The 17585-nt window shown below is 36.2% G+C and overlaps 1 protein-coding gene across 1 annotated transcript in view; it reads left to right on the top strand.

Annotated features, from left to right (window-relative positions):
* The window catches only part of ARHGAP20 (Rho GTPase activating protein 20), a 125277-nt gene that overhangs the window by 70181 nt on the left and 37511 nt on the right, over positions 1-17585 (top strand). The window contains exons 3-4 of the mRNA XM_036258882.1: positions 5339-5503; positions 12652-12801. Coding sequence (XP_036114775.1) covers positions 5339-5503; positions 12652-12801 — 315 coding nt within the window. The remainder of the gene's footprint in view (positions 1-5338; positions 5504-12651; positions 12802-17585) is intronic.

Here is a 17585-nt window from a genome sequence, read left to right as displayed (position 1 = left end):
TTTTGTTTTAGTTTCATTTAAGTAGTTATCTCTTTTTATTCTAAATTATTTCTGGACTACTTTATTCTCTGAGACTAACTAGGATTACCTTTATATGAATACAGAGTTCTAACTTGACATATCATTATGACCAGATAGGGTAAAACAGATGCTAGAACTTGAATGCTGGGTTAAGGAGTTGATCTTACTCTTTAGAAAGTGTACATGCCATGGTCATTGGTAATATGCACTGGGAAGATTATTTTGATAAATGTGAGAAATGAATAGCATAGAATGAAGAGACAGCAAAGAAGTACAATCCAGTTAGGAGTTCATTGCAAACTATAGTAGAGATTAAGAGAATCTAGACTTGGGAGATTTTATTTTTTAGGTAGATATCCTATAAACATAAGATACGATTTTATGTGGGGAACAAAAGAGAGAAGAGTCAAAAGTAACACCAGCGCCCACATACATTGCTGGTGGGAATGTAACATGGTACAGCCACTGTGGAGAACAATTTGGCAGTTCCTCAATAATTTAAACATAGAATTGCCATATGATCCAGCATCTCCACTCCTGGGTATATACTAGAAAGAAAAAATCACAGATGTTCTAAGAAAAATATGTACATGAATTTTTATAGCAGCACTATTCACAATAGTCATAAAATGGAAACAGCCCAAATGCCCCTGAACTGATGAATAGATGAACAAGTGTGTTATATCTATACAATGGAACATTATTTATCAATAAAAAGGATTGAAGTGCTGATACTTGCTAAGGTATGGATTAACTTTGAAAGCATTATGCTAAGTAAAACAAATCATGCACTAACGGTCACATATTGTATGATATGAAATATCCGGAATAGACAAATCCATCGAGACATAATGAAGTTTATAGTTTCCAGGTATTGGATGCAGAGGGCAGTGGGGAGTGAACACATAATAGGTACAGGTCTTCCTTTGGGGATGATGAAAATATTTGGGAATTAGATAGTGGTGGTGGTTGCACAACATTGTGAATATGCTGAATGCCACTACATTATACATTTAAAATGGTAAGCTTTATTTTATGTGTGTTTTATCATAAATTTTAAAAAAACTCAACTGAGAGAAAATTTTCATAGAAGAGATGGCATTTGGAGTAGCAGGTCTTATCTAATACTTGTCATCATAATCATTCATTGATTACCACATGTAAACATGGACATTTCTAAGAAGTATTCTATTCTAAATTTTAGTTTATTTTCTTTTGTAATTTAAGATGAAGCAACACCACCTCTAAAACTGAACCTAAACATGGACTTGCTTTTAGAATGAGCCTTAGTAATAACTATGAAGAGATATTACTGTGGGCAAGCTTTATGAGAAAATGGATCATTTTAATTTAAAAAATGATTAAGGTCCAAAGACACAATTTTTGCCTTTCAGAAATAGCTTCACGAAGCTATTTGAAAATGAAATGTTAACACATAAGAAGCCCACAGCAGGTTAATCCTTAGACTCTTCTTGTATTTGTTAGATCATTTTAGACGTCCGTTAATTATAACTTGTATCCTAATCAGGCTATATTAAGAGGCTAAATAGAAGGTTATAATCTTACCCTCCTCCCCATTTCCATACTCTAAGACACTAAAATAAACACATCCACATTGCACTCAGAATAAAAACAAACACTTCAGAGTCACATAATTGAGAAATACATTTTTAAGTAGGAAACACTGATTAAGATTGTACTTTTTAAAACCACAAAGGTTATTTGTGTTTTTGTTTTCTTCTACAAAAGAATTTTTTCTTTTTAAATTATGTGAGTGCTGAGATGTTTATTTTTACTCAAGTACATTCTACTGCATGATCATCGTGTGTGGGGGCTGGGAGTTAAATCAATGGTTCAGTTACTAAAGTCCTGAGGCATCTCTTGTCATAACTATATGTAGATCTTTAAAATGTATGTTGATAAATCCACACTAAAAGAGAAAAATATTTTAAACTCATGATGGAGTTCTCCCCCATATCACCATCTACTCTACTTAATTTGAAAGTGTTATTGTGAGGTGGAAAATGAGTTAGTATGTATAAAAATTCTTTGGCATTGCTTTAAAATGTAAACCATTTGCCCTGGCCAGATTGGCTCAATGGTTGAAGCATCAGCCAGAGAGACCTGGGTTTGGTTCCCACTAAGGGCACGTACCTTGGTTGCAGTTTGTCCCCAGCCCTGGTTGGGGTTGTATAGGTGGCGACCACTCAATGTGTCTCCCTTGCATCAATGTTTCTCTCTCTCTTCCTCCCTCTCTCCTTCCCACTCTAGCGGAAGATAAATGAGAAAAAAAAAAAAAAAGTCATCAGGTGAGGATAATAAATACATAAATAGTAAATCATTTGGCAAAAAAGAAAAACAAAAACAAAAACGCTAATTAACCTTTGGTCTATGCAACCCCAAGCCAAAAAAAAAAAAAAATTAATTCACTAATTGCTTCAGATTCACCATTATTTATAAGCATTTAAATATTTTGGAAGTATTGCATAAACCCAGGGTCAGCAAAGTATGGCCCAGACAGGCAGCCTATTTTTGTACATAAAGTTTTGCTGGATCACTGTCACATCTATGCATTTATGTATTGTCAATGGCTGATTTTGTGTTACAACAGCAGTTGAAGTTAACAGCAGACCATATGACCCACAAAGCCTAAAAGTTTTACTATCAGACACTTTGAGGAATAATTTGAGCATCCCTAGCTCCAACTATACTGCTATCTAATGCTTTATTATTATAATCAAAAAGTTATTTATTGAATACCTAAAATCAAAATGCAAAAGATGATTTTCCCCCTTTGCAAAATCTTCCTGTCAGGCAATTAAGAAACTAAAGCTATGTAAAATGCTATATTGGCCATTCTTTTATCTATTCATTGTTTGCTAAATTGTTCTTACTCAGTTTGCACAAGAAATGAAATTTCATTTTCTATAAAGTTAAAGTCACTACATAATAAAAGATGCCATTATGACTCCTCCTGCTCCCCCACTCCAAAAGAATTTGAAATAGAAAGGATTTTTCTGTGTGGTGATGAATATGGGCCTTTTCTCTCTGTTTAATTACAATCTATAATATCAAACATAGAAACTCCCTTTCCTTTTTCTTTTAAAGGGCTTTGGTTGATTTACTTGCCTTGTTGTTTATGTATACTCCTTTTTAAATTATACGTAGTGAGCATAGAATTTAAATATTAGGAGAGACAGCAGTATCTCAAAAACCACAGGAAAGGATGGAACAACTCTCAGAAGTTCACCTTATCTAAAGTAGTAATATGTGCTACTTATACTTTAATGCACAATTGTAAAATTTTAGAATGTTAGAGCCAGGATGTGTTACAGAGTCATAAGTGGCTCTCAAACTTCAGCGTGCATTAGAATCATTTAAATGGCTTGTTAAAATACGGAATGCTAAGCCAGCGCTCCGGAGTTTCTGGATTCAGGAAGTCTGATGTGGGCCAGAGAATTTGCATTTTTTGAAAGTTCCCAGTTGAGCCCTGGCCAATGTAGCTCAGTGGTTGGAGCATCAGCCTGCAAAACAAAGGGTTCTGGGTTTGATTCCCAGTCAAGGGCACGTACCTGGGTTGCAGGTTCAATCCCCAGCCCTGGTTGGAGTCATTCAGGTGGCAACCAGTCAATGTGTCTCTCTCACATTGATCTTTCTCTCTCTCTCTCTCTCTCTCTCTCTCTCTCTCTCTCTCTCTCTCTCTCCCCCCATCCTCCTTTTCTCCCTCCTGTATATTCTCTCTAAAATAAAAATCAGTGTAAAAAATATCCTCAGGTGAGGATTAACAAAACAAAACAAAGAAGTTCCCAGTTGAGGAAGGGATGGCTGATCATTCAGGTGCCACCCTGAAGAGTTATCAGGTGTATGGCCCTCAGCCTTTTAGTATACCCAGGGGAGATCAGACACTGTGACCCATACTGTTCAAACCTAGACACAGACTAAGCCAGACTCCCCGCTACTGTAGCTGCCCTGTTAACCAGACACTTGGGATGACAAGGCATGGCTTCTTATACCCTATACTTTGATGGAGACCCTGACAAATTCTATGATTCCATTTATATGAAATTCTAGAAAGGCAAAACTAATCTTCAGTGGGGTGAGGGGATCAGAATATTGGTTGCCTTGAGGCTGACAGGGTAGGGATTGACTTTCATAAGGAATTTGAAGGATTTGGGGGCTGGTCAAGGAAAAGGTATGACCACTGGACAAGGTTGCATGAGAAAGGAAGCCTCTCGCAGCATGAGACTGTCTGGAGGCTTTTGGCCAAAGGGCCACCATCTAGAAGGGTAGGAGGGCAAGGGAATTCCTGAGGCGATGCAGATAGAAGAGGATAGGTGTCTCTGGAGATTACATGTCTAGGTGAAGTCACTCAGTAGCAAGGTCGGGAGTCTTGCTACTAAGTCAGAAAGCTCCAAAGGGTGGTCTTACAACCACAGGCTTTGTCTTATCAATGAAGAGTAAATGTTGAGCATAGTTTTGTGGAGAATGCAAAGTGAGCAAGCTATACATAGCTAAAAATCTCCTTGTTTGGGCTATTTTTTAGATAATTAAGTATATAAAAATTTGACAGGTTTCAGCAGACTTTTTGGCTAATGAGTCTCAGTCTGCAGTGAAGAAATAAACAGTCCAGGGACTCAGTACATAAAGGCCATCTTCAGCTGATTTATATAACAACTGAGAAGGGAGAAGAGGAACTTGTTTGGAGTGAGGATAAGTTTCTACATCTTGATAAGGGTTTAGATGATACAGGTGAATACACTTATTGAAACTCAGTGAATATACACCTAATATTTGTGCATTTCATTGTGTATACATTTTGTCAAGGTTCTATGTGCCTTTCATTTTATTTTTATCAAATTTATTAGAGTGACATTGATTAATAAGATAATGTAGATTTTTTTTATTATAAATATTGAACTCTAGTTAATGCTATTGATGCTGAAGTATTTAAAGGGAAATGTACTGCTCTATGCAGTCTACACTGAAATGCCAAAAATACGATGGATTAATGAGTAGACAGAAGGATGGGTAGTTGGATAGCTATATTAAAGCAAGTGTAATAAAGTTTTAATGTTAGAATGTACCTGTGTTTACTATAAAACTTTCAACTTTGCTTTATATTTGAAAATTTTCGTTATGACATGTTAAAGACTACTGTGTAGAGATAGACTAGGAAAGCAGTTAGGAAACTATGCCATTGCATTAAAAAATTATAGCATTTTGTATTCCTTGACCAACAATAAGCTATAATTTTATAGACACTCAGTCCTATATGTGATCATTTGACTAAGGGTCTGTGGTGTTCACTCTGTTACAGGGAAAGTCCTTCTGCTAGCATGGACACAGGTGCATTTCTGTCATCATCTGTGTGCTCCAATAGGACTCTGCTAATTGAGGGCAGAGTAGAACTCAAAAGAGGCCTGCAAAAGCAGGAGCGGCATCTTTTCCTGTTCAGTGATCTGTTTGTTGTGGCCAAAAGCAAGTAAGTATCCTCTATACTCTCTCCCAGTTATCATTATAAAATTGCACTTCCACTGACAACGATCACCTTTGTGTTACTGTTCAATGCTCACTGTAAAGATGTCTGGTCTTGCCCTGGCCGGTATGGCTCAGCTGGTTGAGTGTCATCCCTGCACTGAGAGGTCCCAGGTTCTATTTTCAGTCAGAGCACATGCCCGGTTGCAGGCTAGATCCCTATTGCTGGGGGGACCTGCAGGGGGAAGCCAATCAATGTTTCTCTCTCTCTTAAAAAAAAAAAAAAAAGAATGTCTGGCCTCTATTACCATAGTTAATATCTGAAGTGAGTTTTATGTTTGTTTCAAGTGTTCATTTAAATCCCAGTCTGTGCCACACTCTGAGTAAACACAGGAGATACAATAACGAATGTGATGAGTATGGTCCCTGCTTTTTTGGCACTTCCATTCTAATGGTTTTTGGGGGGGAGTGGGCAGTAATTATAGATTGTGACTAGTGCTATGAAGAAAATAGGATGCTGGATGAAGTAAAAATGGGATATATGTTAGGTAGGTGTAGTCAAGGGGAGGAAATCATTGAAGGATGAAAAAGAAACAGCCATTCAGATAGTAGAAGGATCAGCATTCTAGGAAGAAGGAATACCAGGTACAAAGGTGGTAGGAAAAGCTTGGCCCTTTGGAGGAGTTAAAAGAAGCCTATATATGTAACTGGAGTATCATGGGCAGGAAGAAAGTAATGTGAATTGAGCTTGGAAAAATAGGCAGAGATCAGGTTATATCAGGACCTTTGTAGGCTATATTAATTATCTATTGCCATATAACAGATTACCCCCAAAAATAACAGTACATAATGACAAACCTCTCACACAGTTTTTCTGAGTCAGGAATCTGGGAGTGGTTCAACTGTGGTTCTGGATCAAGGGCCCTCATGAGGTTGCATTCAAGCTGTCAGCCAGGGTTATAGTCATCTATCTCAAAGTTTGACCGGAGCTAGAGAAGTCCACTTCCCAGCTCATTCATGTGAATGCTGGCAGGCCCCAGTTTCTCATTGGCTATTGGCACGAGGCTGCTCATAACATGGTATTGCTTCCTTGGAGTGAAAGACCCAAGAGAATGAGGAAGAGGGTAGGCAAATGTAGAACACCCAACATAGAAGCTGCAGTCTTTTATAAGCTAACTTTGGAAATGGCATACCATCATTTCTGATGTATGCTATTGGCCACATAGACCACCTTGGTACAGTGTGGAAGAGAACTACTCAAGAGTGTGAATATCAGGAAACTGAGATCATTAGGGGCCATCTTGGAGGCTAGGTATCACAAAGGCTATGATATGGCATTTGTATTTTATTCCAGAAGATTTTAATTAGGGTAGTAGCATGATGTGGTTTATATTTGTAAAATATTATTCTGGCTATGATAGCTGATGGATGGATTAGAAAATAGGCACAAGGAGAAGCAAAAAGATTGGGCAGGGGGTTATCATAGTAGTCCTGATGAGAGGTAATGAGGTCTTTATCTGGGAAATGGGATTTCAATGAAAGATACAGACATATTTGAAATATCCTTTGAGGTTATCAAAAGAATTCCCTTTCCATTTAACGCCAATGGGTATTAAATGTCAGTGCAGTTAACACCCAGTCTAGAACATGGTGGTTGCTACTTGTTCCATCCCCTATTCTCATTGTTTATGAAACATCATAAAAGACCATGGGATTTCAACAAATCTAATCTCATTAAAGAGATGTTTAGTCACTAGATAATGGTAAATACTTTTTTACTGTCCCCACTCTCACACCTAAGTTATGCATGGGTTTTTTTGTTTGTTTGTTTTGCTGTTTATTTATCCTCAGCAGAGGATATATATATATATATATTTTTTTTTTGCATTTACTTCAGATAGAGTGGGAGGAAGAGAGAGAGAGAAACATCGATGTGAGAGAGACACATCCGGTGGTCGCCACCCACATGACCCCAACCAGGCTGGGGACAAACTGCAACCAAGGTACGTGCCCTTAGCAGTAACCGAACCTGGGACTTTCTGGTCTGCGAGCTGACACTAGCAACTGAGCCAAACCAGCCAGGGCATGCCATGTTTTAAACATGGGCATGGCTAAATACTAATTTTGTCAAACACTATTTAATCTGAGTGATATTAATAATAGAGACCTCATATTTCCGGAGATCTTATTATGTGTGAGATATTTTTCTAGAGACTTTAACTCTTATAACTGTTCTACCAGGTGAATATTATTCTTCTCATTTTACAGAAGAAATTGATATTCAGGATGTTAACCTACATCTTTTTCAAAATCCATGCTTTTAACCAACATGTGGTCTGCTGTCTCTGTTACCTCTTTTCTTAGAGATTTCTTCAACCATTTACGGGTTTTTTTCCAACCCTTAAATCAGTCTTTCTTGTTGTGATAAATAAAAGGATCTAACTACTCATCTAGGAAGAAATGACAAAGAATGTTTAGTAAACTGTTGATATATATATATATTTTTTTTTTTTTTTCAAGTAAGAGGCAAAGATAAAGATAAGGAAACTGTTTTATAATGGGCTGGGTTTCTTCCTTAGGAAAAATGTCCCCTTTTTGTGTAAGAACACATGATGTCTACCCTCTTAACAAAAATTTAAATGTATAATAATTAACTAATAGGCACAATGTTGTACAGCAGATCTCTAGACTTTATTTATCTTGCATAACTAAAACTTAATGCTCATTAATTAGCATCTCCCCACTTCCACCACCCCCCCTCAGCCCTTGGCACCAGTATTCCACTCTGATTCTGTAAGTTTGACTATTTTAGATTCCTCATATAAGTGAAATCATGCTTATTTCACTTAGCATAGTATCCCCCAGTTTCATCCATGTTGTCACCTGTTCACAGCTTTCTTCTTTTTTAAGGCTGAATAATATTCCATTGTATGTGTCTGCCACATTACTTCATCTGTTTATTCATCAGTGGATATTTAGGTTGTTTACACATCTTGGCTATTGTAAATAGTGCTGCATCAAATATGAGAATGCTAATATCTCTTCAAGAACCTGATTTCATTTCATTGATAAATACCCAGAAGTGGGATTGCTGGATCATGTGGTAGCTATATATTTTTTTTTAATTTTTTTTTTTTTTTTTTTTTTTTTGGTACGTGCCCCTATTGGGAACTGAACCTGGACTCTCTGGTCTGCAGGCCAACACTCCAACTGCTGAGCCAAACAGGCCAGGGCGATGTGGTAGCTATATTTTTAATTTTTTGAGGAACCTCCATACTGTTTTTCATAGTAGCTGTACCATTTTGTTTTTCCACTAACAGTTAAAAAGGGTTCAAATTTCTCCACATCTTCACCGACAGTTGTCTGTTTGTTTGTTTGTTTGTTTGTTTGTTTGTTTGTTTGTGGGTGTGTGCGTTTTTTTTTTAATAATAGCCATCCTAACAGGTATGAGGTAATATCTCAAGTCTTAATAAAATTAGTAAGATTTCAGTCTTACCAAGTATCTTTCCCACCCACAGTGGGCTGAAACTAAAAATCAGAATGTATTTTTGAGTAGGATAATACCTAGAACTTGTAGTTCTGGAAGTGGAGATGATGCTCTGAGGAATATAAAAAAGAAAAGTTTCTCCATCCAAGCCTTTGTACTAAGTCAATTTGAAACTCTGTGCTATTGACAGAGGCTGTTCATAGAAGAACAAATCATCACTTTTTAAAATGTACATTTACCATTTGTTTATTTAAAATGTATAGGATGGGTTCTATTTACTAGGTATTATAATAAGAGAATCACAAAGATGTTATTTAATTTTCTTAACAAACCCCCAAAACAAGAGTGGTTTTAGATATTGAACACTGAAACTCAGAAAAGTTTGTCCACAGTCATGGACTAGAACAGCAATTACAATCTTTTTCATCTCATGGTACACATAAACTAATTACTAAACTGCAGCACACCAAAAAAATATATATTTTGCCAATAGGAAAAAAAATATGAACAATTTTGATTCATTCACACCAGACAGTTATTTTGTGTGTTGACTGTTGTCATTTTTTCATTTGACAAGCTAAGGGAAAGAGGTCAGTGCCCCTGACTAAACAATCAAGTAGTGCGCGTTTTACAAATTCTTGCGACATGCTGGTTGAAAATTGCCGTACTAGAAAGTGGCTGAGCAAGGCTTTTAATCTAGGACTTACTTCCAGTGGCTGGCCCATTCCACTCTTCCACATTGTACTTAGTATGTCCAGAGCTCTGCGCTCAGCCAAGAGGTAAATAAACAACAAAAACTCATCATAATCCATTTTCTGCACTTTGGGACTTTAAAAACTATTTACTTTAACATGTATTTTGTTCTTACTAAAGAAAATATTTTCCTTCACCTTTTGGGGATTTTTTCCTCAACAATTATGATAACATTTAGAGTTGAAGTCTTTTGTTTTCTTACCTGAAAACATTGTTCTGACTATTGCTAGCATTCAAGTGGTTTTATGTACATATAATGTTTTGCTAAAAATATTTTATATAAAGACAGTTTCTTTCCCACTAGAAAGTTACTGTTTTATATATATTGGCAAAATCTGGGCCTGTCATCTACTTCTATAGATGACTTTTTAGTTGATTGTTTCTTTCTCACATAAAGTGTATGCATTTTTTTTCTACATACGGCTTTGGAGATAACTCTTTATGTCCACTTAAATGTAACGAAATCTTTATAAGTTGCCCTGGCTGGTTTGGCTCAGCGGTTAGAGCATCGGCCTGCAGTCCAGAGAGGACCCGGGTTTGGTTCCCGATAAGGGCACGTACCTTGGTTGCGGTTTGTCCCCAGCCCTGTTTGGGTCATGCAGGAGGCAACCATTCGATGTGTCCCTTTCACATTGATGTTTCTCTCTCTCTCTTCCTCCCTCCCTCCCTCCCATTCTGTCTGAACAAAAAATGAAAAAATGTCCTTGGGTGAGGATTTAAAAAAAAATCTTTATCAGTTGATTTAGCTGTGCTTATTTAAGAGAGTCAATTCATAAAAGATTATCTTATGTACTTTCTGCATTCATTGGGGATATTTAAAAGTGTGAGTAATCTAAGTTAATTGGCGGGGGAGGGGTAATGAACTCAAGAGCCCTAAGAGCATGCAGGTACAAATAGATGAAAGAAGAAGACTGAAGATAGAAAGGTTGAAGGAAACTTCATGGAAATATACTCCCATCCAGGGCTTTTGATAGATGCTTAGTGTTTAAGAACATAAATGAGGTCAGGAGTCAACATTATTCAGTTCAGATTCTCTCTCTGCTAATTAAGCGGTTTGGATTTTGGCAAGTGTTTTAATCTCTCCATGACTCAATTTCTTATCTGTAAAATGTTTGAGGATTGAACTAAATCATATACGGAAAGTGTTTATAACAATGACTGGGACATGATAAGCTTTCAATAAAGTTAGAAAGGAAATCCTTTACACTTTTAGACATCTCTTTGTTTTTGTATGAGGAAATGGATAATCTTGGTACCTTACTGATCTAGGGAAAGAATCATTGGAATAACTTCTTTTCAAGTCCATAGATTTGGCAGTTTCCACATGGTATCTAAACTATCTAATATAAAAAGAGGCCTGCATTAGAAAACACAAAATGTATGAAAACTTACCTCTCTTTCCAAAAGATTTGTAGTTTCAGTTTTATATTACCTACATAGTTGCCATCAAGAAATAAGATTTTAAAAAGAAAAACAGACTTTATCTTAAATTGAGTGTTTAATTTAAAAAATTGAAAGATCCATAACAATAGGGTGAAAAATACTAAAATGAAATATGGAAGAAAGCTACTGTGCCTCCTAGCTCTTCTCTGTTGCACTTAGGTTAAGTGTCCCTGTCCTACGGGAAGCATAAATGAGGCTTTGAATCTACATTACTTTTCAGGTATAGTTTCAGCAAGATTCTGTTATAAATCCTTTTAGAGAGTTTTAGCTTTAAATATTCCATGAGGAGCCCTGGCCAGTGTGACTTAGTTTGTTGAGTGGTGTCCCATGTACCAAAAGGTCACAGACTAATTCCCGTTCAGGGTTTCTATCCCCAGTCGGGGTGTGTACAGGAGGCAACCATCAGTGTTTCTCTCTCACATCATTGTTTCTGTCTCTCTCCTTCTCCCTTCCTCTATCTCTAAAAATCAATGAAAACATGTTTTTTAAAAAATATATTCTATGAGTAGTTTTAAGAATACTTCCATATGAAGTATCTTCAATTTCATTTTAGCTTTTAGTGTTTCCACAAGTGGTTCCGAATGATAGGAAATAGCCAAGTTTCACTGAGCATTCTCTCTATCCTTCCCAGTACCTTCTAACTATTTAAGTCTTAGGTCCATTATGAACATTAAATGTTTTGGTGTTGTCAATATCAGGGTTCTAAGGCAGATTAAGTAGAAATTGTCAAAAAGAAACTTTATTGTCGACTTAAAGTAGGTCACCTTCTGAGTCTCCAGAAGTAAATGTTAATTATGTCAACTTTACTTAAATATAATACTTCCTGGCCTTTATTTTTTCAGCTTAGTGGAGGTTCTGTTTTCAGCCTAGTTTTTCTGTTTTAGCCGGAATATAAGGGGAAATGGTATGAAGAAAATCTTAATAAAGAAAATATAAAATAATCTTTGCTTCTAAAGTCTAGAAAATCTTGTAACCACTCAGATTGAAATGCATTGTAAATTCCTCTAATTAATTCCAGGTTGTATATGTTTTCATATATCTATCTGTTAAGGTGAAAATTGTATTAATATTTTAATAAATAATGTGTATTTTAATCTTTTGTTCAGGTACTGAAATATTTTCGGAAGTAAGAAAATTGTAAATCATAAATGAATTAAATTTTTATAACAGCAGTAAATTTAAAATTAGGATTATGATCCAAATGGTATACTCAACATACAGAAAATTAAAGTAGCCAGTTGATGGCTAAATGCAGGCATGAGGACTAGTACACCAACTGTTTCAAAGGCATTTTTGGTCCATGGTAGCCAACCTTTTTACAGTTCACTGTAGTAAGCACTGAAGATAAAAACAATGAATAAGACATTCTTTGCCTTAATTAGTTTAAACTGTTCTCTTATCACAAGTACAGGAACTCTCATAAAAGTTAAGAAACAAAAATAGTAAGTCCTGTCTGGTTTTTATCTTTCTAGATATAACAACAACTTTAAGATAAAGAATAAAATAAAATTAAGTGACATGTGGACAGCAAGCTGTGTGGACGAAGTGGGAGAAGGCAACACCGATGCCATGAGATCATTCGTTGTGGGCTGGCCCACAGTGAACTTTGTGGCTACTTTCAGGTAAGAGCATGGTTTGTACATGGGTTAGTTACTATGAAATATAGTCAGCTATGTAATTTCTAGGATGGAGAGGAAAAAAGTTAATCAGATTTTATTTTAATTCTTTAAAGGAAAATATTTTATTCTGATTGAGTTATTTCAAAGTCAATAACTCATCTTTTGAGACACCCCCAGTAAAAACACTTGCATGCCTTATGGTTCTCCCAAAGAGCCTTTTAATCAAAATATACGAAAATGGTAAACAGTGAGGACTCTGGAGTTATCTTGTTTGACTAGTGATTTCTAAGGGGCTCTACTGAAACACCTGCAGGACTGTGGGAGGAGCAGTTCTCAGAGCTCTAGGACCCCCTCCAACATCCCCTCTGTTTACATAGTGTGCTTTGTAGTTGGTCTTCCAAACCACTGAAATAAACCTTTGCTGAAAGAAATTTTATAAAATAGTCCAATTGTGTTTGAATGACCAGTTTATACTCCAAATTTTCTAAAGAAATTGTTTTTAACTATTGAAGTAAAATTAATGTCATGATATAAATGGGTGCCTGAATTTTACATCAGGTTTTGATTTGATATCTATAGAACTATGATCAGTCCAAAGCAAATTTATGATTCAAGAAGTTAAAGTTCATTTTCTAAGATTCACTCCCTGGCTTAGATGGGATTAGAGAATGTATGGATAGAAAATCTTTGTGGCCCTAGCTGGTTTGGCTCAGTAGTTAGAGCATTGGCCCATGGACCAGAGAGTCCCGGGTTCGGTTCCCGCTAAGGGCACGTATCTCAGTTGCAGTTTGTCCCAGGCCCTGGATGGGACCATGTGGGTGGCAACCAGTTGATGTATCTCTCTCACATAGATGTTTCTCTCTCTTTCCCTCCCTCTCTCCCTCCTGCTCTATCTGAAGATAAATGCAAAAGTGTCCTTGGGTGAGGGGAAAAAAAAAAGAAAGAAAATCTTTGTGTTCTTATCCTCAACATGCTAAATTGGCACTTTTCAGTACAGGGTGAGCACACCAAAACATATAGTTGAGATTTTGAACGATTGCACCAGCAAGTCCAGTATTTATTTTAGACTTAATGAGCTGGTGTTCCTCTCCTACACGTAATGCTTTTCTTTTTGCTTCTTCTCTCCCTACTACCACCAAACTCCTCAGGCATCATCTTAAAGCCAGATAACTAAAATTTTCCAAGCTACTAATCCTCTCATAAATGAAAGGCATGTCATTAAATTGTGTTATGCATTGTTGGCCACCACAAGGTTTTAAGAACTTATTTGGAAGAAATATGTATTTGTATCCATTTCTGCATATCTTCTTTTTCATGACAAATTTTTCTAGATATTAACATTTTCAACTGCTTAATCTTCTTGGAGTTATAGATGAAGGAAATAATTTCAAGTGAGGGGTGGGACTACATGACATCTTTAATCAAAGAGTTTCCATGAAACTTTGTTTATGAAGAGGGAAAATGTGGAGACAAGCTTTACATACATTGTATTCCTCAAAAAGTAGAACATTTTAAACAAATGATTAAGGTTAACATAACTAGTGATATCATGTACCCTTTGATAGAATATGATGAAAAGAACAATTTACCTCTATGGTATTCCTCCCAAAAAACACATAGCCCCAGTTTAATCAGGAGGAAAACATCAGACAAACCCAAATTGAGGGATATTCTATAGATTACCTGAAATTACCTACAGAAGTACTCCTCATAACTGTCAAGGTAAAAATAAACAAACAAACAGGAAAAGACATAGAAACTGTCATAGACCAGACACTAAGGAGACATGATAACTAAATGCACTGTGGTCTCCTGGATTGGATCCTAGAATAGAAAAAGGACAATAATAGAAAAACTGGTGAAACAGTCAAGAGTTTATTTTATAGCAATGCACCAGTAGTGGTTTCTTAGTTTGACAAATAAGCCATGTAAAAGGATAAGATTAAAGGAAACTGAAACCGGGGAAGAAGTATACAAGGACTTTCTGTACTATCTTTACAACTTTCCTGAAAAACTAAAACTATTTCAAAATTAAAAGATAACTTTTTAAAAGTTATGTTGGAGAGTACTGCCTCTGATGTGGCATAGTGAGATCTTAACAGACTGACAGCCCTACAGACAACAACTATAAACTCTGAAAGAAATACAAACAATAACCTGAAGGTTCTGGAAAGTGAACAAAAGTTGGCAGATTTTGGTGAGGAATTGAAACTTGGAAAGAGGTACCAGCACTGGTGGGTGAGTTTCCTGTTTTTAAGCATTAGCCTGAGGCAGGCAACAGTCACCTCATGGTGGAGGGTAACTAAATTGACAAAACACTCAGTCCTTTTTTATTTTATTTTATTTTTTGCTCAGCTCTTGTGGCTCAGTGGATTGAGCATAGTCCCAATGGACTGAGAGGTCCCGGTTCGATTCCTGGTCAGGGCACATGCCTGGGTTTCAGGCTTAATCTCCAGTAAGGGGTGTGCAGGAGGCAGCTGATCGATGTTTCTCACATCAATGTTTCTATCTCTCTCTCCCTTCCTCTCTCTCTAAAAAAAAATTAATAAAAACATATTTTTTAAAAAACTCAGTCATTTTGCTGAAGAACCAAAGGACAAGAGTCTGGCAGCCACAGCCACAGAAAAGTGAGGAAAGAAATCTCAAAAAGGAGAATATCAGAGAAATTAAGCTCCAAATTTTGTATATAGACTCTGCCCAAATCTCTGGATCATTGCTGAATCATACCTATGTGGAATAGACTCAAAGCAGCTTGGAGCTAAGGGTAAAAGAATTGAGCTGAGGAGGCGCTGCCCACCACAGGTGAGAGAGTTTGCAGCTTGAGTCTGATCAAGTTACTTGTCTGTTAAAACAGAAGCATCAACACCGTTTGACAAATATAACAAAACTCAGAGTCTCCAAAACAAAACATTGTGATGTCCAGAATACAATCTAAAATTTCTTAAAATACAAAGAAGCAGGAAAGGGAAAAGATAATTAAGAGGCTAATTCTGAGGTGATCCATATGTTGGAATTACCAGAAAAAAACTTTAAAGCATTCTTATAACTATGCTCAGTAGGTAAAAGGAAAAGCCAATTGAAATGAATGAAAAGATAGGCAATCTCAGCAGAGAAATAGAAAATATAAAAAAGAGCCAAATGCCTTGGCTGGTGTGGCTCAGTTGGTTGAGCATTGTCACAAGAGCCTAACAGTCCTTGGTTCGATTCCCAGTCAGGGCACATGCCCGGGTTGCAGGCTCAATCTCCAGTATGGGGTGTGCAGGAGACAGCCAATCAATGTTTCTTCCTCTTTCTCTAAAATTAATAAAATATAATAAAGAGCCAAGTGAAAATTCTAAAACTGAAAACTATTAACATTTTAAATTTTAAAATCCCCTGTGTGGCTTTAGTTGCAGAATAGAAATAAAAGAGGAAAGCACAAATTTGAAGATAAATCAATACAAATTGTCCAATCTGAAGAATAGCAAGGGGATCTTTTTTAAATGAGAAATATATCAGAGATTTTTTGGAAAATACCAAAATGTATAATATACACGTAATTGGAATTTCAGAAAGAGAATAAGGAATGAGACATAATATTTAAAGAAATAATGGTTTGAAAACCTTGGAGATTTGATGAAAGACATAAAAATGTACAGATTCAATAAACTCAACATCACACAGGAGTATGAAGAAAACTTCACTTTGTCATGTTATAGACAAACTGCTCTAAAGCAAAGATAAGAGAAAATCTTGAAAATGCAGGAGAAAAACAACACCTTTCATACAAAGGAACAACAATTTGCATCACTGTGGGTGTCTCATCAGAAACCATGGTGGTTTCAGAAGACAGTGGAATGGCATTGTTAACGTGTTGAAAGAAAAAACTTTCGACCTAGAATCCTATATCCAGAAAAAATATCCCTCAAAAATGAAGATGAAATGGTGAAATAAAGATATTTTTTAACTCTAAGAATTTATTGCCAGTAGAACTGTACTACCAATAAAAAAATTGGTGGAAGTTTTTCAGCCTGAAATGAAATGATATCAGAAAGAAGCTCAGATTTTTAGGAAGGGATGAAAAACTTCAGAAATGATATCTGGATCTCGGTCAAGATTATGAAATCGAGGTCATGATCAATTTAAAATGCCGTCAGGTAACTCAAAAAGCAGTCACTATAATATCAATAAAGAAGCAAAACATTAATAGCTTTGAAATATGAAACCAACAAACCACTCACTGCCAGCTGAGGCATTTCTTTCTAGTGGGGTCACATTGGGGGAGGAGCAAACAATAAATGTGACCTTTCCATGCTTTACCTTGGGAAATGGGGTAAATCACTACATTTCAAAAAAGACCAAAAGGAATTTCGTATCTCCATCACTACTTGTACCTTGATTCACATACGTAAGATCTGTATCAACCAGAAAAACAGGCACTGCACCTTGATTTTACAGATAACTACATGGTATGTCCTCATTGAACATCATTGATGGTTCCTTGGAAACTCACTTTAAGCAAAACAATGTATAACAAAACGAATTTTACCCTAGGCTAATAGATATAAACAAGAGTTAAGTTCCTACACCATATTTCTAGTCACAAAAATATCATTAAACTTCCAAATAAAGACCCAAAACACTTCTAATATTAAATATTGAAATAAATCTAAGCTACACATACATTTAAGAAAGATTATGAAAATAAGTAAGATGATGATTTTTCAATCCACTTATTCCAGTTGAGGGTCACAAGTGGCTGGAGCTTATCCTTACAGCTCAAGGAGCAAGGCAGGACTCAACTCTGG

Source organism: Molossus molossus, unplaced genomic scaffold (genome assembly GCF_014108415.1).
Source record: "Molossus molossus isolate mMolMol1 unplaced genomic scaffold, mMolMol1.p scaffold_m16_p_13, whole genome shotgun sequence".
Classification (NCBI taxonomy): Eukaryota; Metazoa; Chordata; class Mammalia; order Chiroptera; family Molossidae; genus Molossus; species Molossus molossus.
The sequence above is the reverse complement of the archived record's forward strand: the minus strand, read 5'-3'. Positions and strand labels throughout refer to the sequence as shown.